The following is a 27,412-nucleotide window of genomic DNA, read 5'->3' on the forward strand; positions in this document are numbered from 1 at the left end:
GGCCGTGACAGGTGCCACTACGCTTATTCCCCTCCCACGCGAATGTCCCACCTGGGTGAGGAGCCGGCCAGGTGGGGTGTGGGGGGTGCCTAGCCGGTGGTGGCACCTGTCAGGGCGGAGGTGACCCACAGGTGACATCAGGTGAGTGATGAGAGCCCCCAAGTTCTCTCTGGGCCACACGGACCACTGCTGGGCCGAGGTTCTCAAGGCCCAGGAAATGCACACCTGGAGTCCTCTACCCGCCCAACCGCACACGGGGGCCGGGCAGCCATGAGGCTGTCCCTGGGGAAGGTGGTCAGAAATCACCAAAGCAGGGGCCACAGGGTGAGTCAGTGCAGGACCAACACTGCTAGGGAAGGACAGGAGGGACAGGGACTGTTGAGTGCCCAGGGAGGCCCTGCTGGCTTGCGCCCCCGCCCAGCCAGTGAGGACGGGGCAGCCCTAGGGACAGCACTGGCTCACGTGCCCCAGGCAGAGCTCGTTTTCTGGGGACTCCCTGCTACAGCCGCAGGCATGAGCACAGGGCAGCAAAGACACCCCCACCCCCACCCCCGGCTGCCCCGCCAGGCTGGGTCCAAGACCCGCAGCTTCACGATACACAGGCTTGTCAGTAAGAATAACACAACTTTTATTGGGAGTTGGGGTCTTGGGTGCCCTGTCAGATTCTCAGAACATTAAAAATGGACTCAACGCAAAATAACCCTACAGACCCATCCAGGATGTTGGGTCTGGCCCTGCCCTCCCCGACGGGTGCACACCGCACCCCACCTGGCACCGCCAAAGCCAGTCTCTGCACCCCTGTGCCCCATCCTGCACACACAAGGCCAGCCCCTAACCAGGTGCCCCAACTGCCCACCAGGCCACGAGGGTCTCATTTTAAGGCAGTCAAATGTTGCAGCCTGGCTCAAGGCCAGCTCCCAGGGGCACCGGGCAGCTAAGACCCCGTCTGGCCAGTCCGGCTCCAGACCCGCGTTTGTCCCCAGAGCCAGAGAGACCCTTCGCTGTGGCTGGACACAAAAGTGCAAACACGTGGCTCTTTCCTGCGTTTGTTGGAAGAAAAAAAAAAAAAAAGTAAAAACTTGAGGCTCGGAGCCTGTGGCATCCACAGCCATCGCGGCCCTCAGTCCACACGGTGTCTCGGGGTCGTGGCCCCCAGCTCCCACCGGCAGAGCGCACGCATGAGGCCTTATTGCTGTGCGCGGAGCTGGACTCGAGGCCCCCTCGGGGTCAGGCAGGAGAGGTGCAGGCTGGGCTGTCCAACTGGTTCCAACTGCCAGCTTTACCAATGCAGCATTTATTTTAAAATTAAATTAAATTAAATTAAAAAAGACAAATTGCATCACCAGGTAGTTTTCTCGATGAAGGGCGCGCCGTGGCCGGCAGCAGCAGTGTCACACGGGGCCGTTCAAGGCGGCTCCGGCAGGCGGTGGGGAGTCCGTCTTCCTGTAGGAGGAAGGGTGGGGGGTTGGAGCCCTCAGGGCCCCGAGAGCCCCAGCCGCCCCCATCCCCCAGCCTGACCGGCTCACTTGTCTTTTGTCACTGTCCCCAGGATGGCTGCTGTGCACGTGGCTGGGGCTGCAGTGGTGATGGCCACGGCAGGTCCTGGGGGGCCTGCTGTGATGGCTGGGGTGGGGCTGGCCTTGCTCGGTGCTGGGGTGGCCGCCACAGCAGCCTCGGCAGGGAGGGCCACAGCCGGGGTGAAGGTTGCTTCTGCAGGCGCGGGGGAGGTGGGGTCTGACAGCGGGCTGCCGGCGCGCTCGGCCCTGTATGGCAGACAGGCTCCAGTGTCCTGGGCCACCCCCAAGGTAGCCCAGGGACCCACTTGGCCAAGGCAGCTCTGCTACCCCAAGTGCCAAAAACACCAAAGACCCCCTGCCTGCCCACTTGAGGCCTTGGACCTTCCAGGAGGCGCGTGCCAAGCTTGCCCCCGGACATCTGGTCTCTCTCCAGACGGCTCCCACCCCCACCCTGTTAGGGGAGGGCCTGCAGGCCCTGTGCCCAGAAACGCTCCCTCCCACACCGGGAGGGAGAGAACAGGTGACCTCAGGACACCAACCCTGGCACTGGGCGCTGATCTTCACGGCCCTCCTCTCCCCAGCCCGGGAGGAGAGGGAGTCCACGGCTCGCCCTTTCAGCCCACACCTGCCCAGTGCTTGCTTCTGGTCCACGTGAGACCACCTCCAACCACACATGACCGCTGGGAGCCAGCGACGAGCAACCATGGACAGCGTAAGAAATGGACCCTACACTGAAGCCTGGTGACCACGTGTCAGCCCAGATGGGCACAGACCGGGGGTTCACCACGGGCTGGCTGGAAACGCTCGTGCAGACAGCCCTGGAGATACACGGCTTGCTTTAAGGATGACGACACCTGCTTTTCAGAGCAGAGGTGGTTTTTAGGCAGGGAAGTCAGAAAAGAGGAAGAGGTTTTAAGACTTGTGGTGATTCTGAGCTTTGAGAACGTTCAAGCCATTCAAGAACCCAGCGTGTACCTGTAACCCGAAAGCCACCACTCATGGCCCTCATGCCTGATCCACGCTCATAAACGAGGCCCCGCTGGCTCTGGGCTGGGTCCCCCCAAGGGTGGGGGCTAACGAGGACACATCGTGTTGTCTGGGGTCCCGGGAATGAGTGTGCTGTGAGCCAGAGCTGAACCCCCACCAATGGGATGGACCAAGCCACAAAACCATTTGGGACCACCAGGGCTTGGGGCAGTGGGCTATGGGGGAAGGAAATTCCAGAGGCCACCATGGACTGGTCCTTGTCCCCTCCTGCTGGATTCTGCTGCCCGCCCCCCCTTGCCCCTGTAAGCTTTGGCTCCACCACCACCTCTCAAGTGCCCACCAGCCCCCCGTTCCCTATTTCCACAACTCACAGCTCCTCACGCGGCCCCCCACACTCCCAGGCCCAGCCAGGGGTCTGACCGATGAGAGATCCCAAAGGCCTAGACTCTCTTCCTGCGTGTGAGGCAGGGATACCTGCAGTCAGGGTTCGTGACCCAGAGAGGTCTTTGGACACCCCCACCCTGCTGAGCATGAGGGACAGCAGACACGGAACTACATAAAGGCCGTCGTGCCCTCTCCCCACCATCCGGGGCAACCCCAGATCCTGGGGCGGCAGCTCAGGCGGCCAGAGACCCACAAACCAGGCCACTGTTCTCAGTGAGGCAGCCCCATCTCCTAGCCCCCAGGCTGGGACACTCAGGCCCTGTGCTCTCATCTCTGTGAAAATGCCCCTGAGCCCCGGCTCCCACTTGGCCGCCTTGGTCAGGGGGTCATCAGGACAGCAGGGTCCGCCTACTCCCAGGTGAGCAGAGTGCTGGGGACAGCCGGAAATCCGTGTGCCCTAGGGACCCTGTGCCCTAGGGACCCTGTGCCCGCCGCCATCCTGCACACCTGGGGACTGACGCGGGCGGCAGGGGGGCCTCCCGGCTGGGACCCAAACTGACAGCTTCCAAGGCACCAGCCATCTTCTGCTCATCCTCACTGTTGTCAGAGACCACCAAGGGGGCCTTCCTGGTGACACAGGCACTCCAGGCACACGGGGAAGCTGGGCCTACGAGACAAAGCTGCTGATGTCCAGGGAGAACGGAGGGACCTCAGAGTCTATAGACCCATATCTGCACGTGTATATTTATAGGAACAGTACAAAGAGACGGTCCTCCCCCAGGCAAGACGGGCCGCCACCCAGCCCTGTGGGGCTTCCAAGCCTGTCTGATGAGGGGCTCAGGGTCAAGGACCTAACCAGGCCCTAGGATGGCCAGTGAGGTGGCACAGCGCACCGGGGTGATCTGCACGGACAAAGCAAGGCCTCAGAGACTGGCCTGGGCTGGGAAAGCCCTCACTGCCTGCCAGAGCTCCCAGCAGCACGGCCATACCCACACCCCAAGGACTGCCGGTTTTCCCCTGGGAGTGATGCAAAGCCCGGCATCCCCAGGGAGACACAGACCGTGGGGCCTTGGCCACATCCTCCCCACTCCCTGTGCTCAGAGCCCCTCCTACTCACGGGCTCTCTCTGGGCCCTGGTTCGGCCCCTCCTGGGTATCGCCGTGGCCCGTGTCCACCGGGGAGCTACACCTGGGCCCTGATTCAGAGCTGCAGAAGGCAAGGTTGAGCCCCCTCTGGGGAGATGCCACCCCCAAGGGCAGATGGGGTGACCTCCTGGCCCACCCCACCTTACCAGCAGAAAGGCTGGAAGTCGGTGAACTTGGCCCAGCCTTTCTCCTCCGAAGTCGAGGGACTGTGGGTGCTGGCCGCCCACACACTGGAACCGACATCCACCGCCACTCCTGGGGCTGGCACTGGCGAGTTCACCGGTTCATCAAACACTGCCCACGAGGTACCTGCTGGGAGAGACACAGCAGTCCAGGCACCCTTGACCTGCAGGTCGGCCCCACCTGCCTTCTGGGCCCTGAAGCCCAGGCGCTGCGGGGACCCCACGAGAAGTGGACCAGTGGACGGACACAGGCCGCCGGCTGTGACGGCGCAGCTGGGTAACCTAGACTGGTGGCAGGGGGCAGCCAGGGTATAGGCCAAAGCACTTGCCACCAATCCTGCATCAGTGTGGCTGGCGGCACGGAAAAGCCACCACTTTGGGGAACGTGGCTTGAAAGCTCGTGTATCCCACCATGCACAGGCCAGCTGGGGTCTGAGTCCCTGTCTAAGTCCCCTGCCCAGCCTGAACCCCGTGTCCCCAGCATCTACCTTCTGAGCCACCCTCCAAGCGAGGACCTTCCTTCTGGGTAGAAGCCAGAGAAGCACCTGCCCGAGCGGCATCCTTGTCTGCTTCCAAACCCTCCTTCCTGTCCTGGCCCCCACGCTGCAGGCCATTCTTGGAGCAGCTCTCTGAGGTGTGAGGACCCCCAAACCTGGGGAAAGACACAAGGTCAGAGCAGCCACCAGAGGGCATCACATGGGGCCCCTGGAAGCGTCCCTTCCATGCACCCAGAGCATCGCGGCGGGGACAGGGCCGGGAGTGCACACACAGCGTTCTGGGGCACCTCTGCCCCAAGGGGCTTGGGGAGGACACGTGGGCCTCACACCTGGCTCTGGCCGTCACCCGGGCAGTGCAGTGCATCTCCTTGTCCTCCCAGATATCATCCTCCTCGTCATCGTCGAAGGGCTGGATGTGGTCACTGCAACAGGCCTCAAACAGAGCTGCGCTGGGCTGCGAGCAAGAGCACCCATGCAGCTACACCAGCGCCCAGAGAGACTCAGCCAGGCAGGCGGCTCGCAGGACGGGGGCCGGGCGCCACGGAGCAGCCCTGTCCCCGACTACTGCCCACCCAGCACGGTGTCCCCCGCGCCACCCGCATCCAAGGAGCACGGAGCAGGGCACTCACACTGTCCTCGTCCGCATCAATGCTGAAGTTGATCTCCGCGATCCTATCGAAAGGAGCACTGCGGCGACAAGGGTGGTACTCAGCCCCGGGCTGCCCAGGCCCCGGGGACTCCCGCTCGCACCCTTGGGGGATGTCAGCCGCAGCTGCCCCTCCCAGGGGAGCACAGCTGAGTCCAAGGGTGTAGACGGCTCTGCAGGCAGCGACCAGCCACATGGGTGTAGGCAGATGGGGGGCCTCGGATGAAAGGGGCAGCGCTCCATGCTGCCTCCCTCCTCACCCCCACTTGCTGGGCCCACTCTGTCCCTGGTCTGCACAGTGACAACCTGCCACCCCTGAGGGTGTCTGAGCCCGGACCCTCCCACAGAGACTGGGCTTTCAGCTGAGAGAGTGGCAGGTCAGCCTCAGGGCCAGGCAGGACAGGGGACAAGGTCAGGGGAGATGACGAAGGCTCAGTGGGGGCCCTGGTGTACACGGGAGGCTCCCCGGTGAGAGGATCCCGGCCAGGGTGGACAGCCCCGGGCACGTCCCAGGAGCTCACTTGACACTGTCATCCTGGTCAGCAAACTCCTCGTCGTTGAAGCCAAACTGATCCACGAAGGTGGCTGTCATCTGCTGGACCTGGTACTCGGAGAAAGCCTGGCAGGGAGGGTGACGCAGGGCAGACCTCAGCCCGAAGCTGTGCCCAGAAAAACCCCCTGGTGCTTTGCGGCTTCTCCCAACCTAACCTCTCGGGATAACAAGCACGCGGGGTCGTGTCCAAAGAGCCTCGTTTCCTTTAAGTTTCAATACTGTCCACCAGGTCCCCCAGGGTTTACTGATGGAAGGTGGCTGAGGGGATCCCCCCATTACAGGGGCTGCACGTCTGGCCCCACCCCTGCTCGAGCCTGGTGCGTGGGGACGAGCGGAGGTGCTCCCCTGGGCTGTGTCCCGCAGAGGCTCAGCGGGGCCGGAGGCCCAGGTGCTGCTGAGAGCGGGTCAGGGCTGCCTGAGGTGGCAGAGTGGCCACACGCACCTGCTGCAGGGACAGCTCATTAGGGAAAACGCCCTCCATGTCCTCATCCTCACTCGAGGGGTGAAGGTGGTGGGTGCTTACCTGAAACAGCCAGAGTGGGTGGACGTGAGCCCCACACCCCCGGGGCTCCTGCCCCCTTGCCCCTCCCCTCAGCGCAGGGCACACTGGGCCTCAGCATCAGGAGCCCCCGAGAGCACACTAGGGCTCCCGATGGGACAGGGAAAGGGCTCTGCTGAGGCTTTAGGGGGCCACCGGGGCCTGAAGCAGGACAGAACTGTGTTTGGGACCTGGGGCCATGTGGGCGCACCCATGTGCAGGCGCGCGCACACCCACCCACTCCTGCACGCGTGCCCGCACAACAAGCAGAGAGGAAGGCATGGCCACGCACCACCGGACACCCCCCCGAGCTCCTCACCAGGTCCACGGCGTTCCTGCGGTTGGTCTCCGCGAGGGTCTCCTCCACAAAGTTCTCCCAGCGCCCTCGGCAGTCAGCAGGGAGCCCTGGAAGGGAGCAGCACTGTGAACCAGGGGCCGGCGCCATGGCCCACGGATGGGGAGAGCCCGGAGTGGACCTCAAGGGCTTCCTGCCGGAGGGGAAGGAGGCCAAGGCAGCCAAGTGTCCTGCGGGAATTCAAGGTGCTTACGGGGACAGAGCCCGGCCCCAGCAGAGCAGGACTGCCAACGAGACGCGGCCCAGCTTCCTTCTCGGCCCACCGCCTCACTCCCCCTCGGCCCAACCTATGTGCCTGTGTGCCTGCTTTCCGGACAGGTCAAGCCCCAGAGAGCCACGGTCTGCAGCCAGTGACAGAAGACCATGGCAGAGAGCTCCTGGCTCACGTCTGGCACCCCAAACTGTACCCTTTGTGGGGAGTCTCCCCGGGCCACACATCCCTTGTCACCGGCGTCAGTGGACCCGGGACCCAACACACCCCCCAGCTGCTTCCATCCTGGAGGGCCACCCAGAGCTTCCTCAGCTCACCTCTGGCCCTGGGCCACAGGGACCACAGCTGAGACCCTCTGAGGGGGTGGCCAGGCAGCCAGTGCGGCATGGCCACAGGTCCACCAGGGCCCACAATGGGGGATGAGCCCCGGCCCCTCCCTGTGCCTGCTCCCGGTTCACACACCTGAGTCCCTGCCTCAGCACACCCAGCTTCGCACACTCCCTGTGGGGCCCCCCGGACAGAGCTCACTGCTCTCTGCAAACACCAGTCCCTGAACACAAGCCTCCAGCACGGGGCTGAGGAAGACAGTCCTGGTCACGAAGCTGGTGTGAACACCGGCCCCTGCACCTTGCGAGTCCTGGCTTCTGTCCGCCCTCAGGCTCACGTGTCCACTCCACCCATCCGTCCCCCTGAGCTCCGGTGGCCCGGGCATCGTCCACCTTGGCAGGGACGCACAAGCCCTTCCGAGCGGCCCAAGTCCTGTCTGAACCAAGAGCCCCAGGGCCTTCCCTGCTCAGCTGGGGAAGCCCGGTGCCCGGGAACTGAAGATCATGGCGGGACAGCAGAGGGCCAGAGAGGGGCGTGAGGGTTAGGGCCCCAGGTCGGGGGCGTGGCAGGTGTCTCAAGCCCCACGGTCTCTCTTTGAGCACAGAGGCCAGCTCCCCCAGCTTCGCTAGGTCCCCAGACTTGTGCCTGAAAGGTTTGCAAAGCTGCCTGAGTCAAAGAAGGAGGACGGCATTCAGGCAGCCCGCAGGTGGTCCCTTCTGAACACAGGCGCCTGCCAGGGCCTGGGGCACAAGGAGACCCCTCAAAGAGGTCTGTTCAATAGCACGGACACCTGGGACCCAGGCCCACCTGAGAGAAGGTGGGGAAGCAATCTGACTGTCCCGGTTCCAGCGCACTTACACTTGCTGAGGGGCCAGAGCGCAGGAAACGGGGTTGCAGGAGGCGGGTGAGGGTCAGAGGGAGGGGGTCAGGGGTCAGAGGCAGCCTCAGGCAGTAACACCCAGAACAGGGCTCTGGCTGCCAGGAGGCAGTGAGGACGGGAAGGGCTCACCTCGGAGGACGTCGCTGATGTGGGCCTGCAGGGGACCCTTCTCCAGGTTCTGTGCCACCGCGTTGGCGATTCGGGTAAGGTGGCCCATGTTGCCGCGCCTCATGCCGCCCGCTGCCCTGAAAGTGAAGCAGCAGCATCAAGGAACCCCTGGGGTTTCCCCACTGTGCGTCCACCAGGGCCCTGACCTTGCCACGCACGGCCTTCCCTGTGCCCACTCCGCGCCCCCCACCCCCGAGAACCCCTCCTTGCAGTCTTACCTGCAGGACACTCGCTTTTGGAGAGTGCCTGCCGTGTGCCAATCACCCCGGTCTCACCACCGAGAGGTGCTGACAAGGCGGACGCTGTCCCTACCTCCACCATCCGGACAGGACCTTCGTACCGTAAGGCCTCACAGGCCTGTGGTCACCCTGCAGGCCTGGGCCAATGCCACGTCCCTCGGCCCACACCCTGACACCTCTGACCTGTCCTGGCCCCAGACACCCTCCCGACTCCACCCAGAACTGGCTGACCTAAGGGAAACACCCAGAGAGGCAGAAGACTCAGAAAGACTAAAAGATAGTGTCCCTGCGTATGTCCCGACCCAGGGATGATCAGGAACAGACACACGGGACCCAGAGCGGGCAGGCCAGGGTGGGCGTTGCTCCAGGTGGCCAGGCTCCCAGCTGGCCTCACTCTACCTGGCTCTCTGGGTCTCCACGCTACCTCCCCCTCACTGAGCTCTGTACACCCCGAGGCCCATGGCCTCGCTTCTGTCCGCCGTTCCATCCCACACTCTCGTGAGTCACAAACAAGACCCAACAGAAGGGCCTGTCTTCAAACCCGTTCTGTGTTAGGAAGGCATGAAACGCTCACACATCTAGAAACATGGCACGTAAGTCCCAGAGTGGACCGAGTTTTGTTTCTGACCATGTTCTCTGTCCTAAAAGCCTGACGGCAGCCCGGAGAGGAGACACAAGTGAGCTCCTGAGCCAGGGGACCCAGCCTGGCAGAGGAAGGGGTCTGGAGAGAAGCCGGCGGGACAGGCCCACAGGGAGGCCTTTGTGTAGCTGCTCCGGGTGCAGGAGGGCTGGGCCAGGGACAAGGCCACTCAGACAGCCATCTTAACCTCTGGGGTGTCACGAACCCTCAGTGACAGCAGCGAGGTGCCCCACCAACAGGCGCCCACGCACAGATACACAGAATGTACGGGGGGGCAGACTCCGCCCAGGGCTTCAGTGGGCACGGCACGGACCAGGCCCCAGGAAGGACAGAGGGCCCCGTCTTGTAGGCTCTACACGTTCTACAGAGGATACACACTGGTGGGTTCTGTACCAGCGAGATGTGAGCTATGAACTGGCTGAGGTCAGAGAGACCCCGAGAACAGCAGCCGGCAGGGCCGAGGGAAGGCAGGGTAAGCGCCGGGCCTGGGGCTGCCCACACGGGGACCTGGGTGGTGGAGATTTGTAGGCACGGGTGAGACCCTCTGTGCGTGTCAGAGAGATACAAGCTGGATGGGGCAGGAAAGCCAGCACGAGTAGCTGGATATGCCTGGGGGGTTTCAGGGCTTAGTGAGAACTGGCTGGTGGCTGGGGTGGGGAGATGGGGGGACTGAGGACACACTGCCGGTGTAAGATGGGGTCCGGCTGACAGACGGGGAGGGCAGGGATGGAGCAGAGCTGCTTGGCCCGTGTCCTCCAGTCCCCCTGAGCCCTGACCTTCCCTGGATGGCACACGGGAATGAGACCCCCTTCCTGAACCGGCCACACCATGGCCGTGCCGGAGCCCCATGCTGGGCCCTCAGGGGCCCCTGCTCCCAACCCCACCGTCCCCCCATGGTTTCTTACTGTGCGCGATCATTTGCTTCCCAGGCCTCCAGGATCCTCTGGACCAGGCAACACTTCTGGAACAACTAGAGCCAGAGGGGACACCGGTCAGGGCCTACAGGGCTGCACATGCCCCCCCACCGGCCCCTAGACGGTGAAGCAGGCACATCAGCGCCAAGCTGCTGTCCTGTGGGTGGGGACACCGTTAGGGCCTCCCCACAGTCCCCAGCAAACAGCAGGGCAGCCGCTGCCCCAGGCCCCACAGGGCGGCCCGGATCTGCTCCTTCCACCTGGCTTCCTCCCACCTTCTCTGTGTCTGGCCAGAGGCAAGGACTGGGCCCGAGTGCAGTTTCCTGGGCCCGCACGTTTGTTCTGGGACCCAACTCGCCCCCCACCCCTCACAGGGCCCCCCACACCCTCCCAACCCTGTGTGGACCTCACCACTGCAGTTGCCTATCCGCAGCTGTCTACCCCGGGGGCTGCTGTCCAGCTCAGGCTGGCTCGCTGCAGGACTCGCTCAAGCCACACCCTCTACGGGGACTGTCACCAGAGACCCAGGCCTTCCCAAGCCTCTGCTCCTCCTGGGTGGGCCTCACAGCCTGAGGGTAGGAGCTACCCCCCGCACAGCCCCAGGCCTTGGCAGGGAAGCGACTCCGAGGCGGCTCCTTGGCCAGGGCCGGGCACTTGCTCCCTCTCCTCCTCAGCAAACACCTGCTGAGGCCAACCCCCCGCCAGATGCAGACTGTCCAGGGCCAGGGAGACCGGGCAGCAGGGGTGCACTCGCTCGAGGACCCAGAGGAGCCGTGGGCAGTCCTGGAGGTGAGCGTCCGTCACGCACTCGCGGGGGAGCAAGGAAGAGCCGAGGAAAAGAAGAGAGAATGTAGTTTCCAAAGGTCCATAATCCCAGAACGTTTCCTCATGATACGCAACACATTCTCTCTCTTTCCCTGGCATTTTCCTTGGTGGCCGCTCCCGACAGCAGCAGACATGACAGGACACAGCACACTGGCCTGGAAGGAGTAGACCCTGGGGCAGCCTCCCCGTCTGCTGACTGCAGCCTACCACGGGGCCTTGTCCTCGGCTCCCCCAGCTCAGGGGCCCTGGCAAACGCGGACGCTTTCTTTGTGACTGTCCATCTCATGGGTGGAGGGAGGGCAGGACCTCCACATCCTGGGAGGATTATGGGGCAGCCATGGGCGGCCCGTGTTAGTGCTGACACCCACACAACTCAGGATGGGGTTCAGCAAACAGTGACACGGGGGCACCCAGCAACACACAGGACACTGGCTGGACTTACATGGGTCACCATTGTGTTCTCGGGGCAGCTGGCGGCAGGCTGGGGGGTCTCAGGGTCCCCATTCCCGGGCAGAAGCTCCACCCCACTGTCCGGTCCACCGGCTCCTGCCCTGTCCTCCCGGGCAGCGTGGGACAGGATAGCGGCTATGCACAGTTCCACTTGGAAGTGCAAGAAGTTATTCCAGGTGTATTTAAAAAACAGGTCCTGGGGTAAACAGAGGACAGAGGAAAGTCCACGGACTGATTTTCTCCTAGTGGCAGGACCACAGAGGCGAGGGGACCGCTGCCCCCTGACCATCTAGGTGGTCAGGCGATACTGAAGGCTCTTCCCCGATGTCTTCTCTCCAGGACTACCTGCCCTCCCATCTGCAGCTGCTGCTGTCTCACTCCTGTTAAACTCTGCTCTCCTCTGACACGTCCTGTGGTGGGTTTATCCTTCTGTCCTTAAGTTAGAAGCTTAACTCTTTCATTTTTAGCCTTTTTTCCTCTCCTGGGTATCCTTACACATTTTGCTCTATGGTATTTTTCTGTTCTTCCTTTAGGATTTTGTCTTTGACCCACGAATTACTGGAAATACATGAAATTCTCGAATATCCGGGGACTTCCTTCAGGAGGGGACACGAAACTAAGACGCACACCCATGGACGCTCCATTAGGGGACCCAGCGGGGCCCACGCCTCAGCTGCACAGGGCTGAAGCCCAGAGGAGGCTGAATGAAGGGGGCTGCATCCCTCCCCTAAAGCAGGGCTGGGCACGGCCGCCTGCCTCGGACCCTCTGGTCCCGCGTGCCAGCAGCAAGCAGGGGAGACACAGAATGCCCGTCCACATCCCTCTGGCCGCCTCACACGCTGCAGCGGCTACGGCAGCCCTCTGCTGTCCATGAGGGACGGGGAAGGGTGTGCAGCAGGGGAGATGGGGCAGGAGGACGGGGTGTGGATCTCACCCTCCTTCACACCACGGATCTGGGGGACAGCTAAAGGCAGGAAGCCCACCTGTCTGACACAGTTCTCCAATCTCAGCTTCACCTTCTCTGCCTGTGTGGCCTGGAGGGACCCTGGAGGTGACCTCACGGTGCTACTTCCTCTTCAACAGAGTCAGACCCGCCCCCAAGAAAGAAAAGCGCAGGCCAGGCGGCTTCACTGGTGAATTCCACCAAACATCTAAAGGAGAACCAACCACCACAATCCTTCTCGAACTCTTCCCCGAAAGAGATGGAACACTTTCTAATTCATTTTCTGAGGACAGCACTACCTCGCTGTCAGAGCCAGAGGAAGACATCCCAAGACCACCACACGCCAATGACCCTTATGAACATCAACGCAAACACCCTCAACAAAACTCGAGCAAACCAGACTCAGCGGCACGTCAAGGGACGGCGCTCCAAGGCCACATGGGACTTACTCCTGGGACGCAGGGACGGTCTGACTCTGAAAACCCGTGTAATGCACCATGTTAGCACAATAGAGGGGAAAAACCCACATCATCATTTCAGCTGCTACTGAAAGCACATGTGACGATATAGACATGTTTTTTTGATAAAAACACTAATAAACTAACAATCAACGGAAACCTCCTTGACGTAACAGAGGTCATGCGTGGCTGGCCCACAGCACACACCACCCCTAGGGGTGAAGGACTGAAAGCTTTTTCTCTGGGAAGAACAAGGTCAGGACACCCACTTTCGATCGTGCACTGGAAGTCCAAAACAGAGCAATTAGGCAAAAGGAACAGAAATAAAAGGCTTGCAAACGGGAGAGAAAGAAGTAAAATTACCTCTTTCACAGATACACTCTTAAATGCAGAAAATGTCACAGGTTCCCATAAACTGTCAGAGCCAACAAACAGGTTCAGCACAGTCACAACACAAAATCAACACACAAATTTGTGTACTTCCGCACACTAACAACTTAGATTTTAAAAATTAAGAAAACAATTCCATTTATAATAACATTCAAAAGAATAAAATACTTGGGAATAAATTAAACCTAGAAAATGAAAGACTCATACACTAGACACTACAAACACCGCTCAGTAAATAAACGGAAAGACACCCATGTTCATGGATCGGAAGACTTAATTTCGTTAAGATGACAATACTCCACAAAGTGACCTACAGACTAATATGTACCAAAATCCCAATGGCATTTTTTTTTTTTTTTTGCTAAAAATAAAAAACCCATCCTAAAATTCACTTATTTTTCTTTTTAAGATTTTATTTACTTATTTGAGAGTGAGAGGGAGAGACAGCATGTAGAGGGCAGGGTCAGAGGGAGAAGCAGACTCCCTGCTGAGCAGGGCGCCTGACATGGGACCCGATCCGGGGACTCTGGGATCATGACCTGAGCTGAAGACAGAGGCTTGACTGCTGACTGAGGCACCCAGGCGCTCCCATCCTAAAATTTATATGGAATCTAAAGGGATCTCAAAGAGCCAAAACAATCTTAAAAAAGACCAGGGTTGGAGAACTCACACTTGCCTACTTTAAAGCTTACTACACAACGACAGTAATCAAGATAGAGTGGTCCAGGCACGCAGACAGACATACACATCAAAAGAACAGAATGAGAGTCCAGAAGAACACCCTCACATATATGGCCAGCTGATTCTTTTTCTTTCCCTTCTTTTCTTCCTTCCCTCTTCCCTCAGACCCCTTTCCTCCCTCCTTCCCTCTCTTTCTTTCGTTTAAGGGCTCTCTAACCCCAGCCTGGTGCTCAAACTCACAAGCATGAGATCAAAGGCCACATGCTGTACCCAGTGCGCCAGTCAGCCTCGTACGCGCTCAACTGATTTTCAGCCGGCGTGTCACCACCATTCACGTGGGAAAAGCCAGCCTCCCAGCAAAAGGTGCTGGCAGGACTGGATACCCGCCTACGGAAGAACGAACTGGGACCTTTACCTTACACCGCATATAAAAATTAACCTGAATACAACAAAGCCTAGTAAAGTAGGACCATAAAACTCTTCAGAGAAAACATACAGGGAAAACTTCATGACAGTAGATCTGGCAATGATTTCTTGCATGTAACACCCAAAACACAATCAATAAAGGAAAAAAATAGGTAAGTTAGACTTTAGCAAAATTTACAACTTTCATGTCAGAGGTACTATCAAGAGAGTGAAAATAATCTAGGGAACGAGAGAAAATATTTTCAAATCATGTATCTGATAAATTTTAATACACAGAATGTATAAAGAGCTCCTACAACTCAACCATAAATAAAGAACCCAATTAAAAAATAGACAAAGGACTTGAACAAACACTTCTCCAAAGATAATCGTTAGGGAAATGCAAAGCAGAACCCCCCAAATCTCACAAAATACCCCTTACAGCACTAGGACAGCTATTATTAAAAAACAAACAAACAAAAAACCCAATAAACAGAAAACAGGTGCTGGGGAGGATGTGGAGGAACCGGGGTCCCTGGACGCGGCTGATGGGAACGTAAGTTGTACAATCACCGTTGAAACCAGTGTGGAGGTTCCTCAAAACCTCGATCCCAAAAATTCGTTGTGACCCAGCAATTCCACTTCAGGGATTTACCCAAAGGAAATGAAAGCCGGCTTCAGAGAGACACTGTCCACCTGTACTCAGAGCAGCGTTACTCACGACAGCTGAAACGTCCCCTGCCAGACGAAGGGACAGACAAAATGCGGCCCGTGGGCGTCGTGGAATAGTCCTCAGCCTCGAAAAGGAAGGAGCAGCGGACGCCTGCCATGACCTGAGGGAGCCCCGAGGACACAGTGCTGAGTAAAACCAGCCAGACACAGAAGGACAAGTCCTGGCCCCACTACTAGGAGGCAACCACAGTGGTCAGACTCGGGGACAGAGTCGACGGTGGGGCCGGGGAGGGGGCTGTGGGGGGACACTGCTTACTAGTCAGAGTTTCTGTCTGAAAAGATGAGAAAGTTCCAGAAATAGACATTGGTGATGTTTATATAACACTGTAAATATACTTAATGCCACTGAATGGTACACTTAAAAATTATAAAAATGGTAAATTTTAGGTCATATATATTTTCCCACAATAAAATAAAAGCAGAAAGTTGGGTGGGGGAGAGGAAAAAGGAAAGCAGGCCTTTCGTAACTGCATCCCTGATCCGCATCTCGGCTCACAGTCCAAACACTGGAAGGAACTGATGATGGTCCTTCCGGCCTGCTTCCAAGGCTGGCCCCTCCCGGGATAAGGATTCGAATGTTAGAAGATTTCAGCTCTCTGGGAGAAGCGGCCCTACTGCAAGGCAGGAGACCGGACTGGAGACTGTATCTGCTCACGGCTGACACCAAGGGTGACGCCCCATCCTGTCAGCACCCCCGGGCCACAGGAGCTGCCCACAGCCGGCCCTGCCTGCCGGCCCCTCTCCCTCAGGCACCAAGGCTGTCCTGGGGCTCTCTGAGAGACATCTGCAGAGGGGAGGACCACTTCCCACTGGCTTGGCCAAGAACCGCTAGAGGACCTTTGACAGTGGGTGACCAGGAGTTGATCTTTTAGGACGTTTTATATTGAACAGCCACTTGAGTTCTATCTTCCGCAGCAATCAGAAAGGAGGGGGACTGTTATTTCTCCATTCCCCCAAACTGCATTAGAAATCTGCCCTCTGCTTCCAGAGCAATTCTCCACGAGCCTACAGCAAGGCCTGTCCCACTGTCACTCGGTGTGCTTCCCAGCAACCGGCGCCAGCAGCCCTGGGGCGGGCCCGGGAAACAGTCTCTCTGCACAGACCATACCCATTCTGGGTCAGCCCCAAAGCCTCTCCTCGCCCTCACCCCTGTCCACACACCGAGGTCCCGCCGGCTGCCTCCGTCGTGCCCCGCCCCCTCTGCCCCCCCCACCACAGACCAGACAGCGGCGCAGCGCCAGTGGCAGGCCCGCTCACCAGCAGCAAGCCCATGGTGTCAAGCCGGCAGAGCTCCCGGTTGATGCCGGGGGTGTTGGTGTGCAGCAGCGCTGCCATGAGGCGGGCCCCGTGCAGACGGGCGTTGCCCAGGGGCTCCTCCAGCACGCCGATGGTGGTCAGGATTGCTTCTTTCTGCAGACAAAGAAGCGCCGCCCGGTTACAGCCTTGCCACCAGCATGACCACTGCTGGCTTCTCTAGGCTCTGGTGCTATCTGCTCAAAGGGACAGGGCCACCACCCCACAGTGTGGCCCAGCCCGGCGATGCGTGGGATGTGCGTGTGGAGACGTGAGGGTCAGCGGCGTTAGGGACCCACCACTCCCCCAGGGCCTCACAGAGCAGCGAGCAATGGTGTCCACGACCCCCAGAAGCCCAGGGCTCTCTGGTCTCGACAAAGCAAGCAAAGAGATGTGCACCTCAGCTCACGAGACATGTCCAAGATGGGGCCGGCTCTGTCAGGACACGGAGCTCACCCCACGAACACTCTCGGAGGCGGCGACTAACAGCTGCCCCACCACACTGGATGTAGGTGTCTCCCGACCCCACACATGGCAGCATGACGTATCCACCTTCTCCTTAGCCCAGCGTTCCAGAATCCCACCTTCAGGAAGCTCACTTTCCAGTGGGAGAGGCAGGCAGCAAGTTGACAGATAAAGATAAGCCATACAGTGGAAGCCAGGCTAGAAGCACCCGGGAAAGGGAAAGGGGCCGTGACGGAGAGGGGCTCCACGGTGAGCTGGAAGGTGGCTAAGTGACGGAGCCCTGCCCTGTATGACCCAAGTGGTGCCCAGAGCTGCTGAGCTGAGCAAAGGGCTCCCCTGGCCTGGTGTCCTGGACTCAGAGGCCAGACCTACACTTGGCAAACTTGGACTCTCGGACGGCCCCGATTTCAGAGCACAAGAGTCATCTGGGCGGGGGCTACGAACTGCTGTCAAGCCCCAGGCCAGGCGTCAGAGCAGAGCTGGTCACTGGGCAGCTGAGAGGGCGGAGACGTGCTCCTGGCGTCCGCCTGCTGGTTCTCCAGCTGGGCTGCGGCGCAGGAGCCTCATCCCACTCAGGGTCACCCACCTTGGGCGGGCTGAGCAGGAGCTGGTGGAAGTCCTTCAGTCGTGGCTCAATGCCGTGCAGGACGCTGCTGCTGACGGTGCACAGCCCCTCCAGTCCCTGAGAAAAGGAGTCCACCAAGCCCTCTGTCCTGTGGACGAGGACAGGAGATGGAGACACGGGGATGTGCCCCGTCCTCTGTCTCACCTCACTCCCCCAACCTCTCCACTCGTTGGCTCGGGAGTGGTTTGGTGACTGGCAGAGAGACAAGAGAAAAGAACCACTGGCTTCATACTGCACTCCCAGGTGGTGACCAAGGGCAGCCCCCTCGCCCCTGCTGGGCTGGCGGCACCTCACGCTCGCTGGACCACCTCCCAGTTATAAAAGTAATATGTCACCAGGATAGGAAAACATTTTAAATACAAAAGAAAAAAAGAAAAAAAAAAAGAGAATCAGCAAGCTCATCTCTGTTTTGTTTTTTTTGTTGTTGTTTTAAGATTTTATTTATCCATTTTAGAGAATGCAGGTGGGGAGAGGAGCAGAGGGAGAGGGAGGAGAAAAGAATCCCACACAGACTCCTTGGAGTGTGGACCACCCCCCCCACCCCAACATGGGGCTCGACCCCAGGATCCAGAGATCACAACCTGACCCGAAACCAACAGTGGGCGCTTATACTGACAGAGCCTCCCAGATGCCCCTCATCTCTGTTTTTGTGTGTCATTTCCATGCTGTCCCTTCATTGCAGCCAAAGCTGGGAAAGGCCCTCAGCAGAGCCCCCACCTCCTACAGAAAGGACCAGGCTTCCTGGGCTCATGAACAGAAAACAATCAATATTCTGGTGGCCTAACTAGAGTAAGCGATGACAGCATCGTCATTCCAGTTTTAGGTACTAAACGGACAGACATGTACTGGGTCCCACAGAGAGAGAGAAAAATTCCCAAGAATCTCACTACCAACATTGAGTCAATTTCCTGTCGTTTTCTCGTTCTTTTGTTGTTGCTGCAAGTCCAGCCCCTCAGTGCCGAGGCTCCGACAAGCTCCTCCAGAATGAGAAGAGAACTGGCCACCCCAGGGGCCAGGGCGGGACAGGACAGAGCAGACGGGCGCACACCTCACAGCCCACACAGGGCCACACACGCCAGACCCACAGCCCACGCGCTGGGATGGTCTGCAGGGCACACTCACTGGCCACACCTATCCCACAGACCCACGTAGGAACACTCTGGAAGCCGGGAACACTGGGTGCCTTCGGACTGGGGCGGGAACATGATGGATGCCAAGGGCCAAAGGAGCCGCACGTTTACCTCCAGCAGCAGAGTCTAACCCTCCGATCGCTCCCACGATTAACGTTTGTGAAAAACACCCCGTGCCCAGCACCGCAGCGCTCCCTCAGCCATGCAAGACACTCACCCCGCCCGCCGTGTCTCCAGCAAGGTGAGTAACACCTGAGTCCCGCTGACGAGGCAGCTCTCCGTCCGGTCTCCGTCAAACATGTTCTTGAGGAGCCGCTCCACGCAGTCCTGCCTGTCAGGACACACGCGGCTCACCGCTGCTGCGGCAGACGCGGCGCTGCCCGAAGCCCAAGGGACCGCCTCTGCTCTCCGTGAAGCGGGAGCACCCTAAAACTCACAGGGGCTTTGCTCGGCCCCCAGGCCAGGCACCCAGAGTTCTCACGACGCTCCTGCCCCTGCCGGCCTGGAGTCACTACACCTGCCAGGAGAGCCCTGCAGCCCCGCCCGTGAAAGGCAGGTCTATCAGCTGACGGGCGGGCGTTTCGGAGCCCGCTCCTCGGAGTCTGAATCCGAGCGGCGGTACCTGCCGGGGCTCAGGGCAGGGCACGCAGACTCCCTAGTGACAGACAGACCCCTGCCCGCTCTGCCAGGCAGCCGCAAGGCCACCAGCACTCACGACTCCAGCACTGCGAGGAGGGGGTCGGGCTCCGGCGCCTCCTGCAGCTGACTGCCCTGCTCGCGGCCCAGCCGGATGATGTCACAGAGGGTCTGCGAGGCGTTGGACTGTCTCTGGAACAAAAAGGAGATGCGGCGCTGCCCTCAGGGCTGAGGAGAGAGGCCAGCCACCTCCCGGACCGCGGGAGCTGCCCCCTGCTCAGTTCTCGGAAGGACCGCGGGCTCTCAACCAGGCCATTTCAGAGAGCACTGGCTGGCCTTTCTGATGTCAGGATGCTAGTCTGTCCAGGCCTTCTCGATGAAATGAACGATCCCCGAGAATCCGAACGGGGCTCTCCCAAGGGTCAAATACACCAGACGCTGCTCCACCCCGTGGGCCCCTTTGAGACAGACAGTGGCCGTGTCAGTGACGCTGTACTTTAAATTCCTACTTAAAATATGAAGCGTTAAATCATAGCTGCTAACATTCGGAGTGAGTCCTGGACGCTAACGGAACCCCGCGAGCGCTACAGAGGAAACAGGAGACCTTGACTCTTCCGGGGCGAGACTACCCTTTAACCGGTGAAACTCTGGGCAGTGCACTTGCGGCGGTGTGGGGTGCTCAGTGATGCGGCGCGCCCCTGGCTCCTTGCCGGGAGCGTCAGAACACGCAGCCCTCACAGGCACGCCAGGGGCACTCTGGGCTGAAGGAAGTGGGCCCGTGACTATATAAGGGAGAAATGAAAGCAGCCGGGAGATCCCTGTGGCCTCACCCCAGCCTCTGGGCTGGGAAGAGGCAAGTCAGCCCAGTGTCCCTGCGCCTCAGTCTGGAGCACAGGCCCTCCTGCCCAGCTGTCTGACGGCCACGGGGACAGACGGGGGCAGACAACAGCGTGGCCAGGCGTGGCAAAGGCGCGGACATGAGCCTGCACCGCTGTTCTCCAACTGCGGAGGGCAAGCAAGCATGTTTACTTTTGTCATGCGCAGAAAAAGGCCTGTCAGGATCTGCTCCAAACTCAACAGCGGTTCTTGCAGGGAGCGGGCAGGGGCCAAGAGAGGAAGCCTCGCTGCCATCCCACACGCCTCTACACTGGTAGTGGGAGCCTTCCTCCCAGAGCTCACGTCCTTGCAAATCCCACCTCCTCAAGCGTGGGCTGGACCCAGCCCCTCCCTTCGAGAAAGCAGAATACAGCCACAGGGCAGAATGTCCATTTAAAAAAAAAAAAAAAAGGATTTTATTTATTTGAGAGAGAGAGAGGGCGCGCACAAGTGAGAGTGAACACGAGCGGGGGCGGGTCAGAGGGAGAAGCAGGCTCTCCACTGAGCAAAGAGCCCGATGCAGGACTTGATCCCAGGCCGAGATGAAGGCAGATGCTGAGCCACCCAAGCACCCCAGACTGTCCCTTCTAAGATGGATGTGCAGAAGAATGGCTTCCATCTTGCTCACTCCAAAGGAAGCCAGCAGCACACTGAGAGCTGCCCTGCGGACAGGTCCACCGCCCTCGAGGAACGGAGTCCTGCGGAGCCGCTGGTGACCCTGGACGCGGGCCCTTCCCGTGCTGAGCCCTGACATGCCCACAGTCTTGTGACAGACGCTGTGCAGAGCACCCACTAAGCCACGTCCAGGTCCCTGACTCACAGAAACAGAAATAAAAAATGCTTTCTGTTATAAGCAACTGTTTTAGAGTAATCTGTTACTCAGCCAGAGATAACTAATTCAGCTCCTTTGTTTTTTATAAAATGTAGTTACTATTATTATTTTTTAAAGATTTTATTTATTTATTTGACAGAGGCAGAGCGAGAGGGCACACAGCAGGGGGACTGGGAGAGAGAGAAGCAGGCTCCTGCTGAGCAGGGAGCCGGATGTGGGGCTCGATCCCAGAACCCTGGGATCATGACTGGAGCCGAAGGCAGAGGCTTAACCCACTGAGCCACCCAGGCGCCCCTGGTTATTATTTTTTTACTGAGAAGAAATAGTCTAGAAAGTGCTTGATTAAAGGAAGAAAGGCATCTACCGGGTCCTCATCTGAGAAAGGAGCAGCTTGCCCCCACAGCAGGGCACTTTCCCCAGCGGCCCGAGGGCGGGCGGGCGCTGTACTCACGTCTTCATCCTGACTCGGATGGATCAGCTGCACGAGTCTCTGGATGATCTTCTCTTCGTTGAGCCACTGAAAGGGAAAAAGAGGCCCATCAATGACGTTCTTCACATCTAACTCAACAGAAGGGAAGTTGTTCACTACAGCAGAAATCCGTGTGCCAGCTCCCAGGGACAGAGGTTCTTGGCCCAACATGTGTGTCCAGAAAAAGTTGTGATCAGATTCTGAAGTGACCCAAACTCCGTGAAGAAGGGAACCACAGTCCTTATGTCCCGATGGTGGCCTCTTAAACATACTGTCTCAGGCTACCTCAGAAGACAGAAGGGGCTGGAGCCGGAGCTCTCTCCGCGGAGTGCAGCCTGGCTGCGTGTGGGGCCCGGCTCCCCTCTCTGTGCCACCAGGGCCTTTCCGGGAGCAGGAGAAGCACAGAGGCCTGGTGTGGCTGCAGGAGCACGGTGAGGACTGAGCGCCCAGCACAGCTCAAAGCTCAAAGGCGGTGGGCACCCAGGGAAGACCAGTGCGTTTCCTTATCCCAAACTGGAAGGTCTGCCTCCGTGGCCACTCCGCCGCGTGTCTGCACAGGCTTGTTGTTAACAGCAGACGTGTCCGCTGCGCTCACCGCCTACCACTAGCTACCGTGATCAATTCTTTGTGGAGGGCAGTATAATAAGCCCAAGTGTGAGAACCGCCACCTTGATGACAGCCGTCACCTGATGTCTGGGGCTGGAAAATGGGCAAGAAAGACCAACACTTCATCTTCAATTGCATTACAAACAAAGCCTGGCGACGACCGCGAACAGCTTAGCCAGCACTGATTTGCTGGTTTCTCTGAGAGGAGAATCCTCTTTTCTTGGAAAGCCCTCTGGGAGCTCCGAGCAGCTCCTCGTCCTGCGAGCCTGTCCGGACAGACACGTGCACAGACTCTACATAGAACAAACAGGCTCACTTTGGCCTCGACCGCTGTCTCCGCATGAACATCGTCGGCTAACGCTTCCCTCCGGGCAGCGTGCCGGGCATAAAGCCAGGCCCTGACAGGACCACCGCTCTGAGGCCGCGGGGGCACCAGGATCTGGGGGTGGGAGGACAGCCCTCTTCTGCTTCCTTGGGGCAGGAGGCCGGAGAGTGTTGGAGGCAAAGGAACACGCGGCTCTTTGCCTCCGAGCAGCCCGAGGCCGGACAGCAGACAGGCTCAGACCGCGGACCCAGCGTCCAGCACGAGCCCAGAGGCGCAGCCCCGACGAGCCCACTGTGGGGAGTCGGGTCGGACAGGCAACTGGGGCCCCGACCCTCCCGCCCCGAGCCGCCACAGGACACGGCGACGAGGATCGGGAGGCCGCGGAGCGCGGCGGCCGCACACTCACGTGCAGGACGTCGCGCCGGAGCCCGGCCGGCTCCACGCAGCTGACGAGCCGTAGCAGCAGGTCCATGAGGGCCGAGGTGCCAAGGTGCTTCAACACCAGGCTGACGAAGCCGTCCTTCTTCCTCAAGAACTGGATCACCTGCGGCCAAACACACCCTGAGAAGCCGGACCCCCGCGGGCGCTCCACTCCGGAACCCTCCCCACGGGCTTCCAGGGCCGCGGACACGAGCTCCAGGAAGACCGGAGAGCACGGTCAGAGGGGCCTCTCCGAGGGCAGCAGGGAGCTGACCACAGGGAAGGCCCGTGAGGCAGCCGCGGGGGCCCGACGAGCCCGGGGCGGACGGCGGATGGGTGGGCCCCGGGCCACCAACACCGCAGGGAGGGGCCGCGCCCCAGGCCACCCGGGTGCTCCTTCCAGGGTCCGCAGCAGGAGACACGCCGCCAGCAGCCCCCGAGCGGGGCACGATCCCGACAGCGCAGAGCAGCTGAGACAGCCAGAGGCCGACCAGCCAGACACCGGTGGAGGGGAAAGAGGGCTGCGGTGTGGCGAGGGAAGAGGCGCGCCGCACCCCTGGCTGGCTCCCATGCCGACGAGACGCCGGCAGCTGGCCACGAAGGCAGGTGGCGGGAGCGGAGGTGGCGGTTCCGGGCCCGGGTAGGCCCGCCGGCTCGGCTCAGCTCTGCCACGGAGGACCGCCTGCGGTGTGCGGGCTGTGGCAAAGAGGAGGGATGGGGGGGGACGCAGGGACAGGACGCGGAGGCCCACGCTGCTGGGAGACGCAGTCACACTCCTGCTGAGAAAGAAGGAAGAGGAAGAGGGAAGGAGGGAAGGGGCGAGGAGGCTCTGTGAAGGGAATGACCACTCGCCTAGAAAGACACCCCTGAGAACGACATCGGGAACAAAATAAGGTACATCACAACAGAGACCACAGGCATCACCACGATGAGGTTAGGAGAAATAACATTATGCCAATTTATATAAATTTAGAAAAATGAAAAACTTCCTTGAAAAACACTCATCTAAACTGACAAGAACAGAGAGAAAATCTGAATATTTCTAGAGCATCAAAAGAAACAAAATCTACCATTAAAAGCCCCACATATAAAAAATCCAGGCTCAGGGCTCCTGGGTGGCTCTGTTGGTTAAGTGTCTGACTCTTGATCTCAGGGTTGTGAGCTCAAGCCCTGTGTTGGGGGTGCATGGAGCCCATTCAGAAAAGAAAGAGAAAAAGGAGAGAGGGGGGAGGGAGGGAGGGTAAGGAAAGGAAGTTAAAAAAAAAAAAAAAAAAAAGGAAAACTCCAGGCTTTAATGACCTTTCCACTGAATTCTACCAAACATTTAAAGAAAAATAATTCCAGTCTTAATATACACTCACCCAGGGAACACAAGATGAAAGAATGTGCCCCACACTGAGAGCATAAAGCTTTGATTCTAAACACCTGATAAGGACATTATAAGAAAAGCAAATTATAAGCAAATCTCACTTATGATCACAGATGTAAAAATTCAGCACATGAAGGAAATCATAAGGTACCGCAATGACGGGTGGCAGACCACGAAACCAAGGCCAGTTTAACATTAGAAAAACAATCAACAGAAAGTGCCTATTAGAATAGAGAAGAAAAATCATATGATCAACTCAACAGAAAGTAAAAACATTTTTTTAAGATTTTATTTATTTAGGGGCGCCTGGGTGGCTCAGTGGGTTAAGCCTCTGCCTTTGGTTCAGGTCATGATCTCAGGGTCCTGGGATGGAGCCTCACATGGGGCTCCCTGCTCAGCAGGAACCCTATTTCTCCCTCTTTCTCTCTGCCTGCTTGTGATCTCTGTCTGTCAAATAAATAAATAGATAGATAGATAGATAGATAGATAGATTTTATTTATTTGACAGAGAGGGAGAGGGGCAAAGGGAGAAGGAGAAGTAGGCTCCCCACTGAGCGGGGAGCCCTACATGAGACTTGATCCAGGACCCTGGGATCCTGACCTAAGCCCAAGGTAGCCACTTAACCCACTGAGCCACCCAGGCACTCCCAAGAGAGTAAAACCATTTGATAAATTTCAACAACCATTCATGTTATAAACTAAAAAGAGTAGGAATAAAGAAAATTCCCTTAATTCTGATTTTTAAAAAGTGTCTATAAACACCCCATAACAAACATCATACTTAATTATAAAATGCTGAACGCTGGGGCGCCTGGGGGGCTGTCATTAAGCATCCGCCTTCGGCTCAGGTCAAGATCCCAGGGTCCTGATCATGACCAGTCCCACATCGGGCTGCCTGCTCAGTGGGAGGCCTGCTTCCCCCTCTCCCACTCCCCCTGCTTGTGTGCCCTCTCTTGCTGTGTCTCTGTCAAATAAATTAAAAAAATCTTAAAAGAAAGTAAGTTGAAAGCTTTTCTTCTCAGGGAATAAATAAAACAAGGAGGCCCACTATCACCACTGCAACTCAACATCGTACTAAAGGTTCCAACTACAGCAATTAGGCAAGAAAAAGAGACAAAAGGTGTAAGACTTAAAAGGAACAAAACAAAACTGTCACTAATCACAATGATAAGATCCTGTACACAGATAAAACAAAAGAACAGAAAGGTACATTGCTGGAGTATCAGCTTTACTGAGAGTCACCAGAAGCAGAGTCACCCAGGACAGACAGGAGCGCCCCACAGGTGATGCACCTGGCCCAGTACGGGATGGCCCTGTGCGAAAGCCAGGGAGGTGCGCAGACATGTCCGACGGCCTGGAAGCTCTGCAAGGAATTATGCTGGAAACAAGCTGCCTGAAGGCTTTAATTTATAACTTGTTTTAACGATTTTAGTTGACAGAGAGAGACATGGCGAGGGAGGGTACACAAGCCAGGGGAGAGGGAGAGGGAGAAGCAAGCTTCCCACTGAGCAGGGAGCCTAATGTGGGGCTCAATCCCAGCACCCCGGGATCATGACCTGAGCCAAAGGCGGACGCTCAACGACTGAGCCACCCAGGTGCCCCTGTATGTTTTAAGTAACACTTTGAAATAATGAAATTTTAGAAATGGAAACAGATTTAGTGTCAGGGGCTAGGGACGAGTGAAAGGGGAGAGATGGGAGCAAAGTGGGAGCATATGGGCAACACAAAGGACCCTTGCTGCTCTGGAGCTGTTCCGTATCCTGCCGGTAACGGTGGACACGTGAACCTATAGAGCTGATGAACAGTACAGAACTCACACACACACACACACAACAAGCAAAACTGAACCACAAGTAAGATCAGTGGACTGTATGAATGTCAATATCCTGGCAGTGATGTTCTACTAGTATTTTACAAAATGTCGCCATTGTCAAAACTGAGCAAAGTATACAAACGAGCTTTCCAAATTATTTTATACAACAGCATGTGAATCTACAATTATCTCAGTAAAAAATTTCAATAAAAAGATACCACTTAGAATAATACAAAAATATCAACCCTAATGAAACTTGTGTCAGACCCCCTACCCCACAGAATTATGACATGTTATCAGGAGAAACTAAAGCAGCCCTCGTTATTCGCTTTGTCACAGTCACACAAAAACAGTCACAGACAATACGTAAAGAAATGGGAGGGGCTGTGTTTCAGTAAAATTTCATTTACAAAAATAGGTAACAGGTTGGTTTTGGCCTGTGGGCCACAATCTGCCAACTCCAATCTAGAGCCAATGTAAGCCTAACCAAAACTCTGACAGGTTTTCTTGGGGGAGAAGGTTGGGGAGAATGTGGAAACTGACAAATTCATTCTAAGAGTTGTTCATTCTAAAACAATGCAAAAGGTAAAAAACAGTAATAAGAAATTCTGAAGAAAAACCAAGCGAGAGGACTATCAAATACCAAGACTTCTAAAGCTACACATATGAGGACAGTACAGCATTGGTGCGATCACAAACAGAAGAAGAGAACAAAGTCTCGAAACAGACATCTACATGGGAGTCTCTGACTCATGATGGGGCACATCAGCGTAAAACAACTGAGAGAAGGGCCTCACCAGTAAATGGTGCTGGGCTCACTAGACACCCATATTAAAACAAACCCAAAAAACTCCAACCTTACATCCCTTACAAGAATCCGTCTCAAGTAAATTATAGATAGAAATAGGAAAGGGAGGGCGCCTGGGGGGCTCCGATGGTAAGCCTCTGCCTTCGGCTCAGGTCATGATCCCGGGGTGCTGGGATTGATCCCGCATTGGGCTCCTTGATCAGCGGGGAGCCTGCGTCTCCCTCTCCCGTTCCCTCAGCTTGTGCTCGCTCTGTCAAATAAATAAATAAATAAATAAAATCTTTTTTCTTTTTTTTTTAAGATTTTATTTATTTATTTGACAGACAGAGATCACAAGTAGGCAGAGAGGCAGGCAGAGAGAGAGGGAACCAGGCTCCCCACTGAGCAGAGAGCCTGATGCGGGGCTCGATCCCAGGACCCTGGGATCATGACCTGAGCCGAAGGCAGAGGCTTCAACCCACTGAGCCACCCAGGCATCCCAAGAGTTCAGTATTCTATTTTCCCCTGGTGTTGGGGTTTTACATTTTTATGGGGACCCTTGGGTTATCATCCTCTTGTTCTTCCAGCTTATCTTTTGCAGGAAGGGCCTGCTGCATTGTTTTTCAGGCAACACTGAGTGGGTGGAGTTATCTTGCCCCCTATCAAGGGACTGGGTTCTGTAGAAATTGTTTTTTTTTT

At 57.6% G+C, this 27,412-nt stretch overlaps 1 protein-coding gene across 8 annotated transcripts in view; it reads right to left on the reverse strand.

Moving 5' to 3' along the window:
* Positions 1–604: 604 nt before the first annotated feature.
* Positions 605–27,412, reverse strand: part of PPP6R2 (protein phosphatase 6 regulatory subunit 2) — an 81,936-nt gene continuing 55,128 nt past the window's right edge. For 2 of the 8 annotated variants that reach the window (XM_032882690.1, XM_032882698.1), the window contains 20 exons: positions 22,731–22,868; positions 21,376–21,441; positions 19,296–19,408; positions 18,798–18,911; positions 17,412–17,538; positions 16,325–16,477; positions 11,451–11,654; positions 10,175–10,239; positions 8,352–8,467; positions 6,769–6,854; positions 6,354–6,434; positions 5,880–5,977; positions 5,342–5,399; positions 5,042–5,166; positions 4,704–4,867; positions 4,180–4,345; positions 4,006–4,094; positions 3,396–3,555; positions 1,527–1,763; positions 605–1,443 (listed from right to left, as the gene is read on the reverse strand). In XM_032882690.1, coding sequence (XP_032738581.1) covers positions 1,392–1,443; positions 1,527–1,763; positions 3,396–3,555; positions 4,006–4,094; positions 4,180–4,345; positions 4,704–4,867; positions 5,042–5,166; positions 5,342–5,399; positions 5,880–5,977; positions 6,354–6,434; positions 6,769–6,854; positions 8,352–8,467; positions 10,175–10,239; positions 11,451–11,654; positions 16,325–16,477; positions 17,412–17,538; positions 18,798–18,911; positions 19,296–19,408; positions 21,376–21,441; positions 22,731–22,868 — 2,412 coding nt within the window. In that variant the 3' untranslated portion in view covers positions 605–1,391. Of the gene's footprint in view, positions 1,444–1,526; positions 1,764–3,380; positions 3,556–4,005; positions 4,095–4,179; positions 4,346–4,703; positions 4,868–5,041; positions 5,167–5,341; positions 5,400–5,879; positions 5,978–6,353; positions 6,435–6,768; positions 6,855–8,351; positions 8,468–10,174; positions 10,240–11,450; positions 11,655–16,324; positions 16,478–17,411; positions 17,539–18,797; positions 18,912–19,295; positions 19,409–21,375; positions 21,442–22,730; positions 22,869–27,412 lie in introns of those variants that run through there. The other 6 variants (XM_032882691.1, XM_032882692.1, XM_032882695.1 and 3 more) reach the window with 6 other exon arrangements.

The sequence above is a fragment of the Lontra canadensis genome, unplaced genomic scaffold, assembly GCF_010015895.1.
Source record: "Lontra canadensis isolate GAN:19392208 unplaced genomic scaffold, GSC_riverotter_1.0 scaffold84, whole genome shotgun sequence".
Classification (NCBI taxonomy): domain Eukaryota; kingdom Metazoa; phylum Chordata; class Mammalia; order Carnivora; family Mustelidae; genus Lontra; species Lontra canadensis.